Here is a 25873-nt window from a genome sequence, read left to right as displayed (position 1 = left end):
TTGCAGTAATTTCAACTCTAGTTGTGTTAATTTTGTGTGTTTTTGTTTTGACTTTGAATTCTTCCTTGGTGATTCTGTATCTTTTTGTGGTAATTTTGCTTCTTTTTGCAACAATTTTGTCAAGTTTTTGTACTGATTTTGTGTCTTTTTGTGGTAGTCATACCTCTTTTTGTAGCAATTTTTTGTGTTTTTTTTTTACATTGTTTCTTGGAGATTTCATGTTTTTTGTAGGGATATTGCATATTTTCTGGCAACTTTGGATGTTTTGCAGTGATTTTGTGGTTATGTTGCATCTTTTTCAAATGATTTATGTCTTCCTGTAGTAATTAAGCATCTTTTTGTGGTAGTGTGTCCTTCTGTAGTGATTTTCAAGCTTTTTGTGCCAGTAATTTCATCTGTCTTTGTGGACATTTTGTGTTTTTGTTGTGTTTTTACATATTTAGGTGGTGATTTACCTCTTTCTGGAGTAATTTTGTATCTTTTTGTTGTGCTTTTTCATCTTTTTGTAGTGAATTGTCTCTTTTTTTGTAGTAATTCTACATATTCTTGTGGTGATGTTTAACTTTTTTGTTCTCTTTTGCAGAGTTTTCAGTGCTTTCACCTTCGTTTTTGGTGATATATATCTTTCTGTAGTAATTTAGCTTCTCTTTATGGGGATTTTGCATGTTTTTGTGGCGCTTTTGTGTCTTTATCTGGTCATTTCCATGTCTCTTACAGTTATTTGGTTGCAGTTTTAAAACAGAACTCAAACATGTTTTTCAGCCCTGAAAATTTCCTGTTTCTCTCTGATGTACTGATGAAGTTCTGAGGCTCAGAAATGGTGAGAAAAGTGAAAAGAAATTAACCCAATTCTATATATGTCATCTCTAAAACTATTCATAGTATGTAGGTAAAACTTTGCATGACTCCTTGAAATATACTAAAGTTACTGTAGATGAATCAACGATTTTATAAGAAAACACAGTTAGCACAAAACAGCAGCACAAAATCCTGATCTGTCTGCCGTTTGTTCCCTCGTTTACATTCTCCTCATAGGTGAGAAAAATCGTTTAAAATGAGAAAGGTTTGGGTCTCTTTGTGTCAGGAGTTCTGTTTGTGAGCAGTGAGGGGGCGTAAACGGGAACATGAACAGGGCGCCCTTTGACAGGGAATCTGAAATGTGGAGAGAATGCCAATGTTGAGAAACAAAGAGCCATGTTAAGGCTCCCTCAGACTCTTAAAGAGGACAGAACCTGATCAAACACTTAACATCCACCTTTAGCTCTTATGTGTGGCAGAATAAACATCAAGTTGAGATCATATAATATTTTCAGATGATTGAATTAACAGTGCCAAACATTTAGAAAGTTCCCAAGCATTTAAAAATGTCAGAAAATGTGTTTGTTTTTTTCATAAATGATTCTCTTAAATCTTAAATTAGACAAGGTCCTTTCAGTCCATTAACACAACTGTTCACACTGTGTTTAGAGGAGAACTAACAAAACAAATCACCAGCTACAGGCATAAAAATACTATTAAAATGAGATGCAAAACCTCCTTGAATGTGAAGGAAAACATGATTTGATTATCATTAATGCATCCTCTAGAATTCAGTGTTAGAAGTGTTACCACAGTGAAAATAAGAACAATACATGAGGCCAAAAAGGAGTGAGTTTATCAGCAGAAATAGATAGTCACAAATTTTGACATTTCTGCACCAAAAACACAGATTTCCTGAGTTATCACTGTTGCAAAATGTGCATTTAAGTTTTCCATCCATTCTCTATACACCGCTTTATCCTCATTAAGGTCGCGAGGGGTGCTGGAGTCTATCCCAGCTGAGTCAGGTGAAGGCAGCGGACACCCTGGACAGGTCACCAGTCTGTCACAGGGCTACATATACAGACACACAATCACACTCACATTCACACCTACAGGCACTTTAGAATAATCAATTAACCTCAGCATGTTTTTGGACTGTGGGAGGAAGCCGGAGTGCCCAGAGAAAACCCACGCATGCACAGGGAGAACATGCAAACTCCATGCAGAAAGATCCCAGGCCCAGACCGGGATTTGAACCGGGGATCTTCTTGCTGCAAGGCGAAAATGCTAACCACTAAGTCACTGTGCAGCCTCTTCATTTAAGCTTTAAATGTCAAAACTTTTATTAGAGAAAGGCAAAATCTATAAATGGATGATTCTAACAAATCATTTAACGGTTCAGTTTATTTAAAAAATCTGTCCATGCTGGCAGCAGATAGTTGTTTTAAAAGTTTTGCAAACCAAAAATGAGAAACTTATTGTTTGTGTTCTGATCTGAATTTGCAAAGACTTGACACCGTCTCTTGGGGAGTTTGCAAGATTGTGAACATAAATATTACATTAATAAAGCAGCAAACAATGATCTACTATATAAAGATAGAGTGGAGTTTGGGCTAATTTCAGTATATATAATGAAGTTTTAGCTTCATAGTATGAATATCTGAGCTACAGTCCCACAGAGTACATAGAGGTCAGGCTAAATTTCACACTTTTAAAAACCTATCCATCATTTCTGAGCCTCATAACTTCACCAGAGCTGCAGATAAACGTGATATTTTCATGGCTAAAAAACACCTCTGAGTTCTGTTAAAAACCACAATCAAATCAAACTTACATCTACTCCATGTGTCACAGTCTAAAGACTCAATCTGCTTCATGTTCATTTTTTCCAATAACCAAATCTGAGCATCAGTATTATGGGATGTATCATTGTTTGAACAGTAAAACTGCAGCAGTTCCATCACTGGTACCCTGGATGTGTTTTGGTTTTCTGACCATCATCTGAGTAAACATTTGAGGCACATATCAGCATTGTGATACGTGGTCAGGGCTGCACAGCGGTTCGGTAGTTTGTACTTTCACCTTGCAGCTAGAACATCCCTGGTTCACGTCCCAGCCTTTCCGAGATCTTTCTGCATGGAGTTTGCATGTTCTCCCTGTGCATGCGTGGGTTTTCTCCGGGTTCTTTGGCTTCCTCCCACAGTCCAAAAACACGCTGAGGTTAAACTGATGACTCTAAATTATCCATAAGTGTAAATGTTTGTTGGTACATGTCGCCCAGTGATAGGCTGGACTATCTTGCCTTCTAAGTCAGCTGGGATAGACTCCAGCCCCCCGTGACCTTAATGCGGTTTAAGCGGTGTACAGATAATGGATGGATGGATAAGTTGTCAGTCAGAACAAGTTACAGCAAATGAAAGGTGCCATTTGATACCAGGATTGTCTTCTAGATACAATTCACTCTGTGGTGAATCTATTTTCTATACAGCATAGCACTGCAGATTACAACTGTGAAATGAAGAAACAGCATTGGAGTTGACGTGTTTTTCACAGTTTGTTTTTAAAGTCGGTCACTTTCCATCCTCAGATTGTGAACAACAGTAATGACGTGTAATCTTGGTATCAACATGTGTCTTTTGCAGGAATATTCGTGGTAGAATCTCAAATTTAATTTTTTTTCCCCAATATTAGAAAAGGGTTTTGATGCAGGGCGAATTGTGTCTAGAAGATGATCCTGGTATTAAATGTAGGTAAAAATGAGACATGTCATTTGCTAGAATTTGTTCTGACCAAGGGCTGATCAGCGGCGTAGTGGTTAGCGCTTTCGCCTTGCAGCAAGAAGATCCACGGTTCAAATCCCGGGGTGGGATCTTTCTGCTTGGAGTTTGCATGTTCTCCCTGTGCATGCGTGGGTTTCTTCCGGGCACTCCGGCTTCCTCCCACAGTCCAAAAATATGCTGAGGTTAATTGACTATTCTGCAGGTGTGAGTGTGATCGTCTATGTATGTAGCCCTGTGACAGACTGGCGACCTGTCCAGGGTGTCCCCTGCCTTCGCCCGAGTCAGCTGGGATAGACTCCAGCACCCCCTGTGACCCTAGTGAGGATAAAGCGGTGTATAGAGAATGGATGGATGCTCTGACCAACCACCTTTCACACATGCTGACATGAGCCCTGAAAGTTTACCCAAAATGCACTTTTGTTAAAAAAAGATTAGTCAAAGTTGGTTCATGAAAAAATTAACAAAAACTAACTTAGTCTTTAGACTCTAACAGCTGGAGTGGCTGTAAAACTGATTTAGTTGCAGTTTTTAACAGATGGAAAAAGTCCATGAAAAACCGTCAAAATGTACTTCAAGGGCCTGTAACTATGAACATCTTCACAGCATGAAGGTAAAACGATGCAGGGCTTCATTAAATATACTGGTGTTACTATAGGTAAGGAATCAGCTGATTCTGAGGTCAGCTTTGTCAGATTTGGTTGATTTTATAAGAAATGACTTAAAAACACAGTTAGGAAAAAGGACATTTACATTTCTGGTTTTGGAATAAACTTCCAATTTCAGCAACATCCCAAACTTGATCAAATTTCTGAAATTAGAAATTGGTGAAATTTTTGTTGTCTTGTCTCACACTCAGTTTGCTGTACACCCAAAGTAGTCAGGCTAATAATGAATAAATTACAGTCACAGGGTTTTATCAGCCGAACTAGTTGTAATTCTGGACAAGCTAAGGCTGAAGTTGGCATATCTCTGTTAATCAGAACTAGAATAAAGGCGTATTTACATTTCTGGAAACATGATTCTGTTCTTTCCAAACAAAATACTAATTTAAAAGCTCAGTCTTACTCCCTCTTCTCAGGCAACAATGGAAACATTTTTTTATATGCAGAAAGCTAAACAGCTAACAATGTGACCTCAGTCATTTCACATCATCTTCATCTGTGTTTCAAATCATCATCTTTTTGTTTGTGCACTTCAAGGACCTTTGGGAAAAAGCACCACAGCACTTTCTACGCTCTCGCACCGAGCCTGATATTGAATTTCTCATTTATACCTTTTTTTTTTTCAATTCTTGGCACGACTTTTACCTAAAGCAGGTCCTTTTATCGCAGCCGGTTTATTCTTGTTGCTTCATGATTGTTTTTAAAAGTACAGATTTGAACATTCAACCCACATTTTCCTGCGCCTGCCGTCCCTGAGAAACTAATTAACGCACCCTGAACTATGGAGCTGAAACGCTCCATTCATTTCTCTGTGTGTGCTGGTTCTGTTTACCCGGTGCTGTTGAGGAAAGTCATCCCCGTGGTGCAGCTCCTGGACACGGATGACGGATGGAACCAGAAGGCCGGCGTGCACTTCCCATCGGTACGTCTCTCGAAGCCATAATCACTGCAAACATGCACAAACAGACACAGTTTTTAAAGCAGGAACCACTGAGGAAACATGACATTATTATGAGTGTAACACCTGATCACTCACATGTAAAATATTCTGAGCTGGGCCTTGTGAAGATTCCTACTAGGTAAGCATTCAGGCTCCTTGTCATTACTAAGGAAGTCAGTGCCACTGGTTGATAATCATGCCAAAAACATTGAATGATTATTGACCAGTGCCACTGACTTCCTTAGTAATGAAAGGATTTGAACAAATCATGAAGCAGAGCATTGTGTTGATGACACAGAGAGTCACTGACCTTCTCCAATTCACTTAGCAGCATGAAGATGTGGAGGATTCTGCAGTAACTTTGCTCAATCTGGTGGTTGGACTCTTGGAAGGAATGAGGACTTATGCTCGTTTATGTTTTCTTGATTTTTCATCTGCTTTTAACTGTCTGCAGCCTTATATTTAAGCTAAGAGGCTCTCTGAAATACCTGGCTCTGACTTTGGAACTATATGTTGGCTGATCGACTTCCTGACTAAGAGGTCACAAAGAACTCGTGTCAGTGGCTCTACAGGCTCACCCCAAGGGTGTGTCTTGTCACCTTTACCTTTGTGTTGTACATGAACAACTGGCAATACAGATGATTCAAGGTTCATTGTAAAATTTACAGATGATTCAGTTATTGGCAGCCTCCTGCAGGAGCAGGAAGAAGGCCACGGCCATGCGGTGAACAATTTCACTGAATGATGCAACAATTCATGCTAACAACTAAACGTCAGTAAAACTTAAGAAATGCTGATCTTTTTTTTTTTTTTTTTTAAATCCACCTGTCCCAAAACCCATTTTCATTAAAGGTAAAGCTGTGGAGATTGTAAGCCAGTACAAGTACTTGGGCACCTTCTTGGATGAAAAACTAACTTTCAAAGCCAACACTGACTATATCTGCAAAAACAAGAGAATCAGACACTGTTCTTTTTAAAGAAGCTGAGGGACTTTAATGTGTGACTTTTGGTTTCAGGCTCTAATCCTTAGTTGTCCTGTCTGTTCCTCTCTGCTCTGCTCACTGCAGACAGCCAGTGACTCACAGCTGATTGGCTGACTGATACCAGACCACACTTTCAAAGTAAAAGCTCAAGCATGTCAAAATGTACTGATCGGGGTTAATGAAACAGTTGACTTCTTAAAACAAAATATACTTATATAAATACATGCATAATTACAGCAGGACATATTGCTGCATCGGTACACCCAGATTTTTTCAGAAATTTTCTAGTCAGATGAATTTAACATGCAAACTGAATGTCACTGCAGTGTCGAATTCACAGCAGCTGCAGCGACTTTTCTCTGCTTCTTTTTTAAACACAAGCTACAAATTAAAAAGGCAGAGCAGCACTGCGTCCCCAAAATGATAGGGACAAATTGCCCCAATTAGCGCGACATGCACACAGATGCAGAAGTGTTGTGATTGTTAATGAAAGCTATTAGGCTTGGTGATTTATGGTTCTGATGGAGCTTATTTCCAGGCGCTGCTTCACTCAGGAGACCTGCAGATCTGGGACCAAAGAAGCATTAACACTAATTCAAAGAAAGCAGGTTTTTTTTCTTCTGTAAAAACATTTTCTGCAACCGCAGCCGTAACATAAAGAGTAGCAGCTACAAAAGCCGCCATGAATTGTCATTCCTTCTTTGTCCTTGGGGCGGTGACTGATGGCGAACGTTCAGGTGGAATCAATCGGATGTGTGGAAGTGAAAACACACAGCTGACTGGTTTCCTTTTAGCAGCAGCCACCAGGAGAAGCTGCTCTGCAATTATAATCTGGAGGATGCTATCCTTGACGGTGATCTCTTATCTTTTAATCCCTCACTTAAACCCAGTTTCGACATATTGCAGATGTATTTCTACATCTGATAAGACCACGGTTCTGTGCCAAACATGTGAGCAACGTCTTGTTTGACAATTAGTCTCTGCTCGAACAAAAAATGTCGAACAAAGACAAGATTTATTTTTTACTGTGACCTTCTCTTCTCTTTCTATATTCTTTTATTTTCAAATTTTATTTCACTTTAAAGTGATTGTTTAGTGTAAAAATGTTCAAATTTGTGTTTCCCATGTATGTTTTGTGATAAGTAATTACTGCTGCAACACTGCAATTTCCATTACAGGATCAATAAAGTACTCTACCCATAAAATAAATAATAAAATAAATGCAGCATGAGTGTATGAGCAAAGTACACTGAAGAGAAAGTTGTTGGAGGATACATTCAGCATGACGCATCTTTCTACAATTCTCACAGAGCAAAGAGGAGACAGCAAACTCTAAACATCAATAAAATAAATAAAGCATGGCTCAACAATAGCTGGGTTTCCATTACAGTTTTTCGCAAAATAAAAGTGATATTTCTAAAATTTCGACAAAGTATATTTGCGCTTTGAACGTGTTTCCATTGAAGGTTGTTCTGGGCAGCAGCATCGTAACTCTCGTAAAATATCATCCCGCGAGATTTCACTGCAGGAAGATGGATGCCCAAAACCAGTTTCTATCTCCTTATAACACTCCGCATTCCTCTGCTGTTTGCTGTCTAGTATGGCAGTGATGTTTTTCTCAAGAACAATGGCAAGAAAAGTCTCGGTCTCCTCTTCTGTCCACACGTACCGCGCCATGTTTACTCCGAGAGAACTGGTCATGTGACCAGGTACGTCACGTCCGGTGACGTATAATTGCGGAAAAAGTGTTTCCATTGCGCTTTTGCGATATTTTTCAATATTGAAACGTCTGAAAAACCACCTCACCTTTTTGCGATATTTTAGTCCTTTTTCGAAATTCAGGTGTTTCCATTACCAGTTTTTTATTGCACCATTTACATTTTGCGCATATCTAAGGGTAATGGAAACGTAGCTAATGACATGCGGGTTGTTGGAAGACACATTCAGCATGGTGAAGCATCTTTGTGGGTGTTGATTGCCAGAGTAGTGGGAAAACTGCAGAGTTTGTGCAGGTTTTAAATATGTAAATAGTGTGTTGAGCCTCTTTTTTTTCTAGTAATAGTAACACCTGGAGACACTTGGATTCCAGGTTTTGCACTTTTGCTATTTTTGTAACATAAATGAATTAATACAGTCAATTTCATTTTTAAAAAAATAATTTCTGTTATTGCAACTATGTCATACAGCACAGAAGACATTTCTCAGTTCTCTCTCCTTCTTCATGGTTGTTCTTTTTCCATAGAGGTGCAGGACATTAAATTATAGTGAAAATGAGCAGATGTTGAGGAAAAATGTGACAAGAACAACAAAGAAAAACTACAGGGAAAGTGCTTAATAACACATCGGTAAATAGACTTTGCTATGTAAAGTATGGTGGAATTTTGCTTTAGCAATCTTGCAGAGGGAAAGCAAACGGAACTGATCATACTAATCTGTTTTTCTGTCCCTGTATGTATAATGTGTGTTATGATTACAGATCTTTGACATGTTCATTGTTTTTGCACATGTAGGCCAAATACTCTTCATGAAACATTACAAAGCATAAAAACACACGTTCTTATGTAAAATTTATGGAGGGAAAAAGTATTATAATCATAGAAAATGAGTGTGCTTTTGATGAGAGGGTTATTTTCCATTATTTCATAGGATTTTTTTAAGCAAAAATATTACTTGTTTTTTTTTGCAATTTATTGCATTCTATTTTAATTTCAAAATATCTCCCGATGCCTGATTTTCATGTTTTTCTTTACATAAATAAGCATATTTACACCATAAACTGTAGCAGAAAAAGTCACTGTGTATAATTCTGAAAATCTTCACAATAAAAATGTTATATTAATGTTTCATTATCATATTATCATAATGTCTATCAGCATTTTTAATCTGTCTGAATCATTTTTTTTTATTAATGTAAAGCAGATGATTTAATGTCCTAAAGCCAAGGTTCATGTATTGAGTCAATACTGAACAACATTCAGCTTAATTTATCATATTCAACTCTTTAAAAAAAAAAAAAAACTACATTGTTTTAATTGTTTAAAACTGCAGCTGGGTCCATTATTGCAGGAATTAATTATATGTGTAAAAGACATAAATAAATGAGTAAATAAAAATTGGAGCAAAAATCATGTCAAATAATAGACTAAATCTAAAAAACAACAAAAAGCCCGTTAATTTTCCAAATTTCTAATACATTTCTCATTCTTCTGCATGACATAATGTGTACTTTTAGGCTTTTAATGCATTATGAAGGATATTTAGCCTATATGTGCAACAATAATGGACCTACTGATTATACAGAATGATGTTATACAGTATAAATACAATAACATACAGATGCATAATGTTTTTTTCCCGTTCCTTTAACCTGAACCTCGTCTCAGTGATATTTTCATCGTACCCAGAATGTTTGGGAATAATCCTGAGAACTACAAACACAATTCAAAGTGCAGAAGATCAGGAATGCAGGATTACACAAACTGTGTACTGCACTCGAGTTCTAAGAAGTGCAGAGTTATCACAGGAAACCGACGGAAAGAACTGAAGTCAAGGATGCAATTTGCAGATTTTGCAGATTCCTGAGGTTGTTGTTAATGTTACTGATATTAGATCAGCAGATAGTGGCCTTCTGGTCATTTGGTAATTTATGGATTTTATTGTTTGCATATATATATATATTGGCTTTTGTTTCATTGTAAAGACTCAAATTCATTTCAATCTCAGCAGGAATATTCCAAATCCAGGGAATTATTGTGCAGGAAAAACAAAGCAGAAACTATATTTTCCACAAAAGATCAGTCTATTATTTGCATTAGAATAATATTTAGAGTAGGTTTTGTACAGTTTAACAATAAGAAATATGGATTCTAACAATAGTTTGAAACTGAACTGATTCAAATTATATATTCATAGACATGAAAGAGAAGTCAAACACAAATATAATAGTTTCATTGGTGTTTTTCATCATTTTCTGGTGATTTCTTTAACCCTTTATGAGGCCTTCCCCTAACCCTAAGCCTGTACGTGTTTTATGATTAAGCATAAGACCCCCCAAACCCACTGAAACATTTTAAAAGGTTGTTATCTTTAAAACAAACAACAAAACAAAACAACAAAAAAACAGAATCACACCATTTATTAGAGCAAAAAAATGTAAAAACAGAAAATATGTTGGATTTTCTTCTGTAATGATGGGTTCTATCAGTAAAATTATCAAAGTCTAAGCTTAAAATTTCATTATTCTGTAGCAATAACTTTATTCTACACGTCTTTTTTTTTTTTTAAAAAAAGCTAAATGTCCTTCATGAAACATTAAAAAGCCATCCCAAAATGCACAAGATCTCATGTGAAATGAGTTTTAAAAAAGAGAAAGACAGTAAAAAGAAGAATGAAATATAGAAAATGATTATATTTTTTAATGTTTTTTTTTCTTTCATTTGGATTTTTTGGGTGTCTCAGCTGCATTAGCTTGTATTTTGAACTACACAAAGTCAATTCTATCATCAACTGTTGCAGAAAAAGATATTGTGCATCATTGCAGAAGTTTTCATATAAAAAGGTTGAATTAATATTTTATTACTGTATAACACTTTAAAGAAATTTTGAATCTGTTAAAATACAGTTTCTATCATGTAAAACTGGGAAAGCTGTATATCTTCCACCTATGATTCATGCATTCATACATTCAGTCCATGCTGTATTGGACAGCTTTCAACTCAGTTTTCCATATTCAATTTTTTTCTTTTTTTCCCCATGTGTAAACAACAACAACAAAAAAAACCCACAACCATAAATTGTAAAATGTGGTGGAATTTTCTTTCAGTGATCATACAAACAAATGCAAGTGAGACTAAATGCAAAAAATAAGTAAAATGAAGACTACTAACCATTCAAAGTCGGCCTCTGTGCAGTCGCAGGGGCCCGAAGTCATCGTCACCAAGTACGTCTTTCCCATAACGCACCTGGACGTTGGCTTCAGCTTCCTGTAGATCCGTTTGATTCCCATGAGGCACGGCTCACCCTGCAGGCCCAGGTTCGAAACACAGAGCCGAGAAAAGGAAAGGCATAGCTTTAAAAAAAACGAGCTGCTTTTTTAACACTTGCCGCCATAAATAATGCACACGATACAAGCAGCCATGTGTGCCACCTGGCTTTGCTTGGCTGAATATTCACGGCTCGTGCTGTGTGGTGCTGCTAAACTCAGCAACTGTTCCTGCAAGTGTCACACTGTAGGATGTGCTGCTGCCTGAGTTCTGTTTTAGGGAGTTTTCTTCTTGTTTTTTTTTTTTTTTTTTTTGTGATATGGAGAAGCTGCTTCAGTCGCAAAAAGCTGCCAGCATCCGATCCATTTTTAGCCGAGTGGGAAGTGAATATAAAATGTGCTGGAGTTCAGAAAAAGATGAGAAGATATCAGCAGCTTGTTTCCCTGCATCCTTCATCCCACATCGCTGCTCTGCTTTTATTTATTTATTTATTTTATTACCAGAACATTCTGTCTTTGTGCATTAGGTGTCAGTAGTGAGATGCTTAAAAAATCCAGCTGCAGCCACAGACAGACTCCTGTTGTCGTCCTCTGTTTTGTGTTTATTTCTGCAGCCGACTCCCCCTGCCTCCACATTTAGGCAGTTTAGCGCCGTAATTGCCTCGGACTCTTGTCATCTTCCATGCTATATGTTTTGATCATTAGCCTGCTCTGAGCATATGGGCGTCCAAAGTAATTACAGAAGCGGGCCGTGAATAAAGGAATGCGTGAGAGTCTCTGGCTGGGCTTCGGGTCTGGACAGGTTGGAGGTTTTAATGTATGCAGGAAGGCGGAGCTTGACAGGGGAAATGTTGGACAGTCTGCAGAGATGTCCAGGCTGAGACGGTCAGCTGAGGGGTTTTCATCTCTGTATCAGCCAAACTTTAAGAGGCAGTGTAGACTTTTCCGAAATTTTAACTTCTCATGGACAATTTGACATCTCAATCGGACATAATAGCTCATAAATTTAAAACTTCAATCCCCTTCAGGGCTTTTGTTTATGCAATACACAGGAAGTGAGTTGATAAGCTAAGAATACTGCATTTAACCCTCTGACCCCAATGTGCTAGAACACAATTAAATGCTTCAATGTTGTGGTTGATTTTGCATGATCGCGTATAGAGATATATTTCGAAAGACAACCACATTTGTGTCAATCAGGCCTCTCCCCAATATCTACCGGCAGGTTCGATCTGGTTCACAGAGGAGCAAGTGGTTGGAAGATACATTCAGCATGGTGAAACATCTTTCTATAGCTGATGTGTCAACAGCTGTAGTATGTGGAGCCACCGTTTTTTCCAGTACTGGCAACATTTGTGGGCACTTGGAAAAATGTTGGACATGTTGATTCCAGCTCAAAAAAAGGAATAAATTCATTATCTTTTTTCTTTTATTTATGATTTCTGTTTTTCTATCTTTGCACAGAATGCCCTTCTGAGTTCTCTCTGCTTCTTCATGATTGTACTGTCTCCATAGAGGTGCAGGACTTTTTATTGCAATGAAAAACAAGCCCACAGTTACTAAAAAAAAGCAAAATACTCCCAGAAACAGCTTTAGAGTTTTAAATACATCAGCTGCATCTCAATGCTAGACTGAATGATGAAGAAGTTCTGGACTCTGCTAAATTTATGCAGCTCTGAAGCTCTCAGTAATTTCAGATTGAAGATTTCAAGGGTCTTCTGGGCAAAAGTCCAAGAGGCCTTGAACCTACAGCCTTTATATTACATGGAGTTCTGGTAAATAACATTTCTCACTGGAACGTCCCAAAAAAGTCATGAGTAGGTGCTTGTTGATCATGCTATATATATCCTGATGTGAAATGTGATCTGATTTATTTCAACTTTCACTTCACACTTGAGGTTAAGCAGCCAGATGTGACTGAAGCAGATGTGAAACAACCACTCGGGGGTCTGATGAGGAGACGGAGGTTATTACATTTGTATTCAATTAAAAACCTTATAATGAAGCATTTTTTTGAGGAGCAGCATTTTCTAGATAAAAATCAATTATCAAAGTTTAAAAAATAAACATCCAAAATGTCCTGAACACTGTGATGCAGCACTTGCATTCATGTAGCCTAGCCGTGCTAGACCCATGTTCTGAAGACACAAGGGTCTAGGACCGCTCGACAGGGAGGGAGGCGGGCTAAAAGGTTGTCTTTCAAATCCCTCTGCAGCAATTGGGTAGGTATATAACCAATCAACGCAATGAATAGGCTGACGTAGTTCCTAGAGCGCCGGCGGATTGTGGCTAAGTCCCATTAGCTTCCCAACCAGCGGAGCCAACCGGTATATTAAGGATTTGCCATATCCTGTCGGCATAAGTCCAAATACGTCTTTCTTCTCAATGAAACACTTCAGTGCCGTCCTTTGTTTATCTTTCAAGTTGAATTTTAGCTTCAAATCTTTAAGGGCTGTGGCCAAAGCCGAGTCAAAAGATAACTGTTTATTGTGCGCCGGTTGTTTCTGTCAGAATCGTCGCGCCTCTGTCGTCACTTAGTTACCCCCGCCTTCTGACTCTACACTTCATGGTGATTGGTCCGGCCAGTTTTAGGAGCATCCAGCCTTGAGCCTTATGGAGGGTAACTAGACCCTCCCTGGCAGAGAATTAAATTCGTTGCCGTGGGTCGTCTAGCGCGGCTAGGCTAGCATTCATGCTAATTTGATTTTTAAAAAAAAGTCAGAATACACTGGAAGTATATTAACTGTCAAGCATTGAGTTTAAAATTTGCTTCTATATGTGACTCAAATCTGGAAGTGGCCAGAACGTTTTTAGAACGTGTGATAAACAAGTCTATTCTTTATTTGTGTGCTGGCATGGACTGTACCTGGTTGTGTAGGTGCCACGTCTGATAATCCGCCTCGGTGCACCTCCTGTTGAAGATGGACCTGAAGTCTATTTTCACCAGCTGCCACTCAGAGCGATGGCTGACGTGGCCGAATATCCTGGAAAATAGCCATTCGTGCCTCTGCTCGTTACACATAAAAACATGTTGGAGACAACAGAGCTGAGACGGTATTAAAGGACGAAGACGGTGACGTTAGAAACTCTTTGTGCTGTGAGCAAATCCCTTAAAAAGATCTGAAAGAAACGATCCAGCTAAAAGGCGCTGTCTGATATGTTTTAGTCTAGAAATGATTAAAAACACATCCGAGTGGCACTGAGTGACATGTTCCATCATTAGCATGAACAAGGGCACGGCATTCTATTTCAGTTGATCCTACGGTCACAGCTCTGCCGCCATGAATGCTCATTAAAACACCAAATGTGTATTGATTCCCTCCTGTTTAGTTATGGAGCCCATATTCTGCACATTTACAGGTTCACTATTGTGTTTTTGGGGTCTACTGCAATATGTTTTACTTGTTTTGATGTTCAAAAGCACATTCTTCGTCTGATGTTGCACATTGCCGCAGCTCTTTGTCTGCCTGAAACACTCCCGTCTCTTTCTCTCCCTCCTGAAAAGCCCAGTCTGTTCTGACTGGTCAGGTAATGTTGGCTACGTCCCCATTAACTGTATATGAAGATGAAAAACTCTGCGGTGTCACCAGTAAGTGTTCCGAAAGGAGGTTTTTGAAGCTCCAAATGGCGCTTTCTTGCAAATTTTTTAGCCTTGAAACTATTTAAATTTGCATATTCTATAAAAAAATGCCTCACCTGCAAAGTGTCATAAACAGGAAAACAAGCAATAGAGACCAAACTGTTTTCTATACCAGGCTTAAAACATGTTCATTTCTGCCATGAAGCGGACAATTTTAACATGGAGGCCTATGGTAATTGACTCACTTTTGAATCCAGCCTCTAGTGGATACTTAAGGAACTGCAGGCTTCTTTTTTCAGCTCCGGAGGTTGCATCTTATACGTTCTCTAACAACAGATTTTTGAGTAAAGCAGAATAACTCTGGCAGAAACAGCTCCAGTGAGAAATTAATGTCGCTTCTTCTTTGTTTGAGGGCCAAACTAGCTGCTAGTCAGCACTATACAAATGTGTTATATGGTAACACAGATAGAAGCCGCTTCAGGGAGGTAAAAAACAGTGTTTTCTATGGGAGAGAAGAACTTTTGGGTTTGTAAGTTTGCACTAAAAAAACAAAACAAAAAACAGCTATATAACACACTAGGAAAGTGGAGATGTGATTCTACATTCACTGTTCCGGTGCCATAAATGCTCATTAGAACACCACAGTTGAAAACAGTCCCATTGTAAATACACTATTTCCTTTTGTTTAGATAGTGTTTGCTGTAAATGACAGTGCCCAGCTGTTGTATGAAATTACTGAGCTGTTTTTAATAATGACAAACTCTAAAATGCTACATGCAGTAGAGTCTGTGTTACGCTTGAAAACAAGATGCTTACAATAAATACTGCAATTTCAGACGACAAAGGTGATAATAGCTGCTCTGAACGACCACATCAGAGGGGGAAAAGTTCAAACAAACAAGCAGGAAACTAAAGAAATGAATGTAAGTAACAAAAAATTGCCTCAAATGTCCACTTGAGGCTGGCTCCAAAAGCAAGCCAATCCCCACAGACCATGTTAAAATGTCTACCTTTGCAGCAGAAATACACATATTTAAAGCCTAGCGCAATTTTTCTTTTCATCTCTTTAGCTGACTTCCATATTTATAGAACTGTAAAGGGAGCAAATGCTTCTATAACTCACCAATTCAAATTGCATTAAGGCTTAAAGTTATTATTGTGGCTGGAGCTTCAAAACTGTGCTTTAGAAGGTTTACCCGTTCTATATACAGTGTATGGAAGCAAGATGTAAAAGGAGACATCACAGTGTTGCACTTTTTTTTTCCAAAGTGAAAAAAAAAGGCTGTGCATTGAATTTAGACAGAAATCTTGAAAGCGAAGGCCGATCTCAGCTGACTTACTCATCTCCGCACAGCAAGTAGAGTTTTTCAGATGCACCCCACATACAACATGATTCTCTTTTGTACAGAAAATAGGGCTGACATGCAATGAAACAGCTCTGAAGACAACTTTGGCTGTTGCGGTTATTGTTCTGGTCTCTACATGGGATTCGTCAATACAGAGCGAATACAAAAACGCTGCATATGAAACCTGCGACACGAACCCTGATCTTTCCCGCCGTTATTGAAAAGCAGTGATTTCTTCTGGACGCTCAAGTTAATCAGAATGAATATCCATAGCTCTTTATAGGATAGAAACAAAACACAATCCAAGGTTATGAGACTAACTGGATGAATATTCCATCTCCGGCTAAATTGAGTGTGCGTGTCTCTGCACTGACCCCTCTCACCATTCATACCACAACATATTTATCACAATCAATCTGTCAATTAGCTCTCAAGGCAGCTGACCATGACAGGCACTTACTGTAAAAATGAGTACAAATTGATATGAAAACAGTGCATGATGCTCTTATGAAAACTAATGGTGTGTCTGAGAACTCAGGGCAGACCTGCTTGCGTCGTCTTTACATCCCTCCACAAAAAGAAATTATCGCTGTGCATTTTCCTTTTCGCCTCTTTGGTTTCTGCTCTCCAGCTGTGGCCTATCACTCTCCTGCCGAGCCGACTGCACAGCCGACTGTCAGTCTGTCATTTATGGCAGGTGTCACGAAACATTGATATAATGGCTGTGGAAACCCTTTGGTAGCACGTCCCAAAGTCCTAAATCTCTGCCGCAATAAGGCAGGACTGCTGTGTCATGCCATATGCGAGCTCTCCAGCTCTGGGCTATTCTAATAATAAATGTGAAAGAACACAAAAAAAAGGGACTCTTCATAAATCTGCTTTCTGAGGGCAGGTCGAATCAGCTCTTCCAGCTTTTTAATGCATTTTTGAGCCAAAGTTTCTCGAATGTTTTCTCAGCCGTGTTTTTGATCATCTTCAAATGGACAGTCGCTCCATCGCCGGCTGCCACAGCGACTGATCTCCTGTGATCATAATGTGGAGACAGTCAGTTCTGATGTTGGGTAGACCATCACCGAGAGAAGCCATCTTTATTCATGAAAAACAGGCAGAAATGCTGAATAGATCAGGCTTGGATTTCCACTCACTGACCTCTTTGTTAGGTTCAACTGCACATATCTACTCAGTCAATTTAGATCTGGACAAAAGGGTCTGCTGCAGTTCAAACCAAACATCAGAAATGTCATTTTTGTGACTTTAATCGTGGCATTTCTGTTGGCTGGTTTGAATATTTCTGAAGTTCAAGAATTGAATCTTTAGAAATCTTTAAAAGACACGTTTTCACACCAAAACTAAACCTAAATGCTCTTCGCTGGCTCCTTGTTCCATTCAGAATTCATTTTTAGTTCTTAAATCTCAGACTAGACTAGATTTGTTGGTTAGGTATTCTTCCTCTAGATCCCTAACATTCTATAATGTTCTTCAGACTAAAATCCGTTCTCACCTTTCAAACAGCTTTCCAGATCATCTGACTCAGTAAACAGCTTCAAAACAAACCTTTAAACTGCTCATTTTATACTCATGTTAATGTAGTTTCATGTAATTTTCTAGGATCAAACTTATTTATTACTTTCATTAAGGACTTTCGTATTTTATTGTCTTGTGCTTTATAATCATTGTTTTTATGTTTTCATTTTATTCGCTTACTTTTATTGATTCAAAGCATTTAAGTTGCACTTGCAGCATGAGTTCTGCTATACATAAAAATACAGATAAAGTTATTATTATGAGTTATTATTATAACTATCTGTAGAGTGCAGCCTGAAAAAGTAGTGGTTCTCTGGGCAAAAATGTCTTGCTGATAGGGGAGGTCAAACTGGTCCAAGTGGATTTAAAGGAAACTTAAATAAAAGGTTGCTCAAATAAAAAAAATAAAAAAACTTCAATTGAATTCCATTTATATAGCGGCAATTCTCAACGCAGTTCATCTCTGGGCATTTTACATTACAAGGTCAACATTATTAAAAACACCAAGCCCCAAGCTGCTTTTGTCCAGTGACAGTTCCTACATTTTCAAACAAGACGGCAGTGGCCTCAGTGGTGACAGAAAGCAACAAAGAGAGAAATGCAGCAGTACTTTGTGCATTTTCTAAAGCTGAAATCACAGGCTTTCATATTTTCATGACATATTTTATACATAACCTTAAACATCTCAGACTCTTTTCTGCTCATCTCATACCTAAACTGTTGTGAGAATTATAGCCAATGAGGCACTGTTTTATTAATTTCCCTTTAACTTGTGTATTTCTTTAGCTTTCTCTGCTCTGTCACTACTTTTTTGTCCCTCTAAAACCAGGCCATTTAATATTTAGTCTGCAAATTAAAGGCACTGTGGATTAGCTGTAGGGTGTGGTTGTTCCACTAGATGAAACCTCTCAATGTTTCATACTGTAGACACCAGAGGAGGCATCACTCAGACTATAGGCAGTTCATATTACCAAGCAGAGAGCATTGTGGGAATTTATCTCGCAGCGAGCACCATGACAAATACTTTTGATGCTTAATGCCCTCCATTCAGTAGAATATGTAGCTTATATCATGTGTGGATTTATTAAGTAGTAGTTTAAGCACAAGACAAATCGTCTGATTGTTGACAAAACCCTTCCATAAATAGCACTTTTCTCTTCGCGACACTTGTGTGACAGCGTATGTCAATAAAGAATCAGGCTTAGTTGACTGATCTGGATCTGTCTGAAAACATGTCCAGTACCCTTCATACCTAATAAACTGGCTGGTGAGTGTAAATGAAAGCAGCAGAGGTTCCAGTTCAGGCACAAGACAGGACACACACACACACTCAGACAAACAGGCAATCTCCTTTTACTTTGATTTTCCAGTGTGATTGATAGATTCTCAGGTTTTCACATCTCTGTCACTCACGTCATGATGAGCGTCTCCTCGCCCGGCTCTCCCAGCACGCCGTCCACGAACAGAGGCGAGTTGGTGAAGCTGTACTTGTTCCACTGCCGTCCTTCATCAAAGCTCAACCTGGGAACACAAACAGCTGCTACACCAGGGACCGCCGCTAATCCCCCGACTGTGTGCACAAGCTAATGACCCTGAGAGTTGTCTAACAACTTTATTTCATATTCTGCGCAGGGCTGAGGCTCTGCGCTCGGTGAACACTGATCAGTGAGAGCTGCACTCATTACAGCTTCAAACACAGAAAGGTGAAATCGAATGACAATTGTCAAAGCAGCTATTCTCCATGGCTGCTGGGTTTTCTAACCAGAATCACATCGTTCCCCAGCTCCAAGACAAACTCATTTGCCTTTGTTTGACTAACTTAAGACTTGGAGCTTCCACTGAGAGAATTAGTCATGCTGTGACAAATGGCGTCTCTGTCATAATGACTTACCACAGGTGTCGGATGGGAAGCGGAGTGTGTCTTATTGCGACTAAAGCTCCTCCTTGGTCGAGATACAGCACTGCGTATTCCTCGTCGAAGATCTACAGGGACCAAAAAAAAGGGGAAAAAACCCAGCTCAGTGTCGTGTTACCTGTCAGCACGTCTGCAAATACACACCCTGTTTCATTCAAGTAAGCAAAGCAATAATACGCATATACACCTCATCCGCTTTCAAATCATTATCTTTCTCTGCTGTGATTAATTACGCATAAACCTAAACAATTAAAAGGCTACCAGGCCTGCTTATGAGCACTGTCTTTACATTTCATTTGATTATTAACATGACAAAAGCCCAGCTCGTGTTGGAGAAGTCGATGATGGAGTCTGGAGGCGGCAGTGAGCGAGGAGGAGGATGTTCTCAGTGAGAGGACAGCAGGTCAAGCAGTTCACGGCACTCCATATGGTGAGTAGCTGTTTGTTCAAAATTCAATTGGGCGCATCGTCAGAGAAATTAATTAGCAGCTAGGAGGCTGTGATATGATTAATATAACATACTTGCTGCAGCGCTCGTGTGTACATTTGCGTTAAGTTGATCTTCAGTGACTCTGGAATAAAGCTCTCTTTTGCTGGCATTTGAAGAATGAATCTAGTTGATTTTCAACAGCTGTTTCCCATTAATGTTTCCATTGTGTCTGTATGGGTCATACTCACTTTGCCTCTGCTGTACAGAATTAAGAAACCAAAAACCAAACAGTGTGTGTTCCATGTAGCTTTAATGCAACTCCTTCATTCCCTGAATCTCTATATCGGAGGAGCAGAGTTCAAAGTTTGCGTAGAGACACAACACATTAATTAGAGATTTATTTTTACATTTTAATGGCAACAAATGCTGTTAAAGAGCAAGATGATCAGTGTGGTGCACATGTAAGTAATGATGCTAACTACATTTGTCAGTAATGTGGTGAAACAACGCTATTTTCTGAATCAAATAGCTTTGCAGGAGTGAAGCTCTTTTATTGATTCGATCAAGCAGAAGCTAGCATCTGAGGATTTTTGAAGCTACAAGATGATAAAATAAAATTACCACTTGTATATTTACCACTTGTATATTCCAGCAGCATCAGGTACCACTCCTTAGTGCAGTAACTACGTGTTTTTCACTCTCTACAGGTAGCAAATAAAAAAACTGAACATAAATAAATAAAAAAGTAGCTTCTGATGTCATAAACTACAATTAGCATAACAGGTTAGCTTAGCTTCCTGCATTTCTGGCTAACGCTACTTAACTTAAATATGATGTTCTGAGGAAATACCAAACTTGTAGATGTTTGTTTTCATTGAGAAATACCTACTAGAATCATCAAGTGTAGATGTTGTTTCTGTAAACATTTCCAAAGACTGTCTGATGTAGGAATGTGCTCTTATTATTTGCCCTCAATCTGATCTGATCCGACTCAATAAATATTTAGTTTCTGCTGATACCCTATTCCATTTCCGTCGATGATACACACTTCAATTATTACAGATTAGCTGTAGCTGCTTGTGTCTCTTACTATTTAATTCTGTAGCAACCAAATGATTGGGATGTTCTGTGTTGGTAAACAGACAGCATTGTGGGAGTTTAGCTAGTGAAGGGGCACCATGAAAAAGTCTTCTGTGATGCTTAATAACCTCTGACTAAAGTTTACATGATAAATACAAGCTGAGCTTTACTAGGACACCATTCTTACATGCTAGTGGCATATGAAATGGAGCTGCTTTTTCCTAAATCAAGTGTCAGTTGACTTAAACAGCCTCGCTGTCAGCACAGGACAAACGTTCACTGTGCTCAATTTGTCATAACAGTTCAATACTGGAGCGAGCAGAGGAGGTGGGTCGTTCCATGCTTGCAAGCAGAGAGCGCTTGTAGGGGGTTACGTTAGTAAAGGGGCACCATGACAAAGTCTTCTGTTAAGTTTAATGAGCTCGCATTAAATCAAGCTGGAAATCAACTAGAATATTGTTCCGACATCCATTCATTCAGCAGCTGCCCTCGCTGCTTGTCTGTAGCTTAAAATAGCAATAGCATTTTTAATATGAGACAAATGGGACAAGACAAAATTTAGCTTTAGAACTTTTGGCTAAAGTATATATTTTTTCGAAAAACATTTTCTAATTTTCTTGTTTTTCACTCAGTTTCATCACTTTTATGTCGTCTTTAAAAAATGTAACTGTTTTACTTTTTCACTTCTTATCATTGCATTTTTTTGTCTTTTTGTTCAAAATGTTTTTATTAAACTTTTGTGTCTCCACATTTCTGCTAAACCTTTAAAAGAATGTCCAATTATCTTTTAAATATTCTATTTTTCTCAGTATTTTTACTAAAATGTTTTGCTAAATGTTTTCTTCAATTTAGGATACAACAGTGTACTTCAATTTTTCTTGATTAACTTGTTATTGATTCTTAATGCTGCTTTTATTAAGAACTCTTAATTAATCAAAATCATGACACATGCAAACAACGGCTTGAGCTAAGGTTTGTGTCAGTACTGATCAGAACATTCCTACTTTTACCATCTCATGCAAAGTTAAGAAATACTTTCATGTACGAAAGCTGTGGTGCTAATATAGTTTAGATTTCCATATTTCCAAACTAAACTGCAGACATTTTCCCTCTGGGTTGAACTCTAACAGCAGGAAGTTAAAAAGACCGTTCACCTGTCTCCACGTGTTTCCTGCATCCGAGGTGATGAACACGCTCACGTTGCTGGTGGTCAGTTCAGCACCGATTGAACCTGCAGGTGAGGCGGCGATTCACAGAACAGACAGAACACAAATGAAGGCAAATGTTTGAGGTGTGGAGCTGCATGAAGTGATTTTCACATCAAATACATCCCAAACTTTGTACCGAGCCTTTGGAGCAGCGGTGGTTCTGCAGCATGAGGCCGATACCTGCAGCTGCTGGCCGCCGCTGTAATTACAGTCCTCTAAAAGCTCCACTGTGCACTGCGACATTTGCCCATACTCCTAAATTAACCAATAAATCACAATTACTGTATTCATCTTTCAGCAATTCAGACCACATTAAGACAAGCTTTCCTAATACTGCGCAGACGGCTGTAATTGCTTTAATTTGGCCTGTAATTGGTGCCAGGTGGCAGTTTTTCAGAGTCGCCCCCTGCTCTGAACACTCCTTGAGAAACAATTTGCTTCACACCGACAACATTTAAAGAGCAACTCAACACCAGCTGAAAATGGAAATCCATGTTGACCTCTTGTTGATGTTCTCACCCCGCTGGAGGAATATCTCGTCAACAGCAGTGCTTGAACCAAAAAAAGGAAGCAAAATAAGTCTAAAGTCCCACTGTTTTTCTACCTACACATCTGGCTGACATCCAAACTTTATAAAACGGTACAAAGTTCTGTTTTAACGTCTGCATGACTCACATATTTATCTTGTGTTGATGTCTTTCCACCTTCAGTGACAACAGAACCATGGTTGACAGCCAGATTTATTCAAACTACTACTGTAAATTCTAATTTAAACTTGCCTTTTATTCAACTTTTTTGCCGTCTTATCTTTATTTTTTTACATTTGTTATTTTAAGGTGAATTTGAATGCTCTTCTCTCCTTTTAATCATTTGAATGCACTATGTAAGCTGCTTTTCATATTAAATGTGCATTTGGTCTACACGTCTATATTAATTTTTAAAACATTTTTCTAAATGTGTTTATGACATTTTTTTCTGTGTTTTAGGGACACTTTTTGAAATTCTTTCTAAATGTTTGTCTATTTAAAAAATGTTTCTATTGAAATCTTGACATTTTATTGATTTTTTTTACCTTTCTTAAATCTTTTTCAGATTTTTTTAAAAACCTCTTTTTCTTACCGTATCTTAACTTTTTTTTCTTCATTTTTTTGTAATTTCTCTAAGATTTATTCTTCTATATTATTCTCTATAAATTGGCCTTTTCCTATTTTTTGCCTTTCTTTAAATTCTCTCTTTATTTTAATTTATTTTGCTGAAGTTTTGACATTTTCACATTTTATTCAATGCACTTTCTACATTTCTGGTCTTTTCTCAAAATGTTTGCTAAATTTTGGTCTCTCTTTTTCCTTCTTCTTTCTTTTTATTTTACATTGTTGTGAACTATTTTTTGCCTTTTTTTTTAACTTTTTTTTTTTTTGATAAATCCTTCTATGATATACCCATGACAAGTTGCAACCAGCATGCTTGTGATCTTTTACCGCTGAATTTAGGATCATTCATGTGAGTTATTTTACTCACTTCTGCAGCTCAAATGACGAAATTCAAACGAGCTCCGTCGATTGTTCTATTCCCACCTCGCTGGAACCCGTTTAATTCACAGCGGTTCACAAAGGTCCAGACGTTCAGGCCTTTAGCGGGAGCTTGGCCTTCTCCAGACTCCTGAGGCGTGCTCTGATGTGTTATTGACAACACCGAGGCCATGCGGGACTAAATATCACTGAGGTGTGAATCCAGCTGGGGGCTGCCGGCTTCACTCTCCTGCAGCTCTTTGTTTCCTTCTCTCTGAGTCAATGAGAGCTTCCTCTGCTGCTCTCTGAAGCCTGAGTCATGAGGATTATGTAGTTTCTGTTGTTTCATTTGCCCCCACTCAAAGGTGAGCTCGGCATGTCGTCACATTCTGATGTTGAACCGATGTAGAAGAAAAGAGCAAAAAGCTGTAGTGTTTCACTAAACCGAACTGACAGACTTGTTCTAGCTTATTCCGGTAAGTGGTTCTCGTGGTTTCTGTATTTTTCAGCTCAGTGTGAAGCTATCTAATGCTAAAACACTGGTTGATCATGAGCATTTGTGCAGCATGTCTCTTTTGTTGCTTTCTTTCTGCGGCACGCTCATTTTTAATTGCAAAATACACGTTTGCTTTAATCTGCAGGCTTTAAAGAGTATAAAGACACACCTGTGAGCACCTGTTCCGGGTTCCAACCTCTCAGCCGATGACTACAAAGATTTTATTTATTAATTACTAAGTGATAGATAAAACAAAAATGTCAGAAAGGACTTCAATGGGTTTTTTTTTTTTGTTTCTAAAGAATTCCCCCGAGAGCTGCGGGAACAAAGAGAAAAGCGAGACAAACATGCCAGTCAACACAGTTTCCTTTTCACCCACCCGATGCGACGATGATCCCCGGCGCCGAGTCCCTGCTGGCGATGTTTCCGGATGTGTAGGGGTTCGCAGACACGTGGAGATGGAGATGCAACGAGCAGTACGGCTGCACAAGAACAACAACGAGATGAAGAAGAAGAAAAAAATCACAGCGTCAGTAGAAACCTTCAAAAGACATTTGTGAATAAAGCGGCAAAACCCTCTCGAGTCATAAGTTTTATCACAAACACCATTTCCCCATTGGATGGCCTCACCATTAATTTTGATTGGGTTAACCTTTACCGACACAATTCTCATTACGAGCCAGCAAAATGCCAGTGGTGCGGCCCGTGTTGTGACGGGCTGTTTAGAGGTTTATTAAAACTCTGACATTTCCTGACAAATGACTGTATAATACGGGCAGAAGGCGAAGCGAGCCGCCGAATGGCTAATTGGTTTTTCCCAAAAAAAAAAAAGAGAGAAACCGATTTCTTTTGTGCATCAACACAAACCGTCAAACTACATCCTGCTGATTTCAGTTAAACGCTTAACAGCAGAAGGTGAATAAACCAAGCGCCCCTCATCTGTAAATATGCAGTTAGAGGACATATTGGTGGAATATTGAGTTTTATGTTTTTAAGAACACATTTTTTAGCTGGTAAAAAGTTTCACCAAATGTTTTGTATTTCTGAATGTTTTTAATAATTACATAAGAATTCTAAAAGTCTAACACCCTTGGTATTTCTAGATTTAAAGTTATCGTTTTTGACAATATTTTTCTATTTTTAAATGAACTTTTTTCCAAACATTTTTAGATGAAATATGAATTTTTTATATGAACTTTTTGTGATAGTTTTTTTTAAAAATCCTTTCTTCTCTAAAAAATATTTTGCAAAAGTTTGTTTTTACTTTTTTCCCCATTTTTTTTTTAATATTAGGCTTTTGTAAAGTCTTTGATCATTTGGAATTTGGAATTCTTTTACTGAAATCTGTCTTTTCTTTAAGGTTTCTTCTGTTTTTAATGTACAATTATTTCTTTTTTCTATTGGTTTTCACAAAATTTTGTCTTTCTCTAAATGTTTCAGGTAAATTTTTTTTTTGCTGAGTTTTATCACTCTTCAACATTTTTCCACAGAAGTTTTCATTTTCTCTTCTACATTCATTTCAGATTTTTGTTTCATTCTTTTCTACAATTTTGTCTTTTCACCTTATACTTTTTTTAACAGATTTTTTGTCTTTTTTCTGAGGTTTCTTGTTTATTTTAACGACTTGCATCTTGTCTTT

At 38.3% G+C, this 25873-nt stretch overlaps 1 protein-coding gene across 1 annotated transcript in view; it reads right to left on the bottom strand.

The window, feature by feature from the left end:
• Positions 1 to 25873, bottom strand: part of LOC110960156 (VPS10 domain-containing receptor SorCS1) — a 226310-nt gene that overhangs the window by 26834 nt on the left and 173603 nt on the right. The window contains 7 exon segments of the mRNA XM_051945295.1: positions 5076 to 5189; positions 11053 to 11186; positions 14014 to 14131; positions 19011 to 19118; positions 19489 to 19580; positions 22177 to 22253; positions 24614 to 24716. Coding sequence (XP_051801255.1) covers positions 5076 to 5189; positions 11053 to 11186; positions 14014 to 14131; positions 19011 to 19118; positions 19489 to 19580; positions 22177 to 22253; positions 24614 to 24716 — 746 coding nt within the window.

Source organism: Acanthochromis polyacanthus, chromosome 3 (assembly GCF_021347895.1).
Source record: "Acanthochromis polyacanthus isolate Apoly-LR-REF ecotype Palm Island chromosome 3, KAUST_Apoly_ChrSc, whole genome shotgun sequence".
In the NCBI taxonomy this organism is placed as follows: Eukaryota; Metazoa; Chordata; class Actinopteri; family Pomacentridae; genus Acanthochromis; species Acanthochromis polyacanthus.
This window is presented reverse-complemented; position numbering and strand designations above follow the sequence as displayed.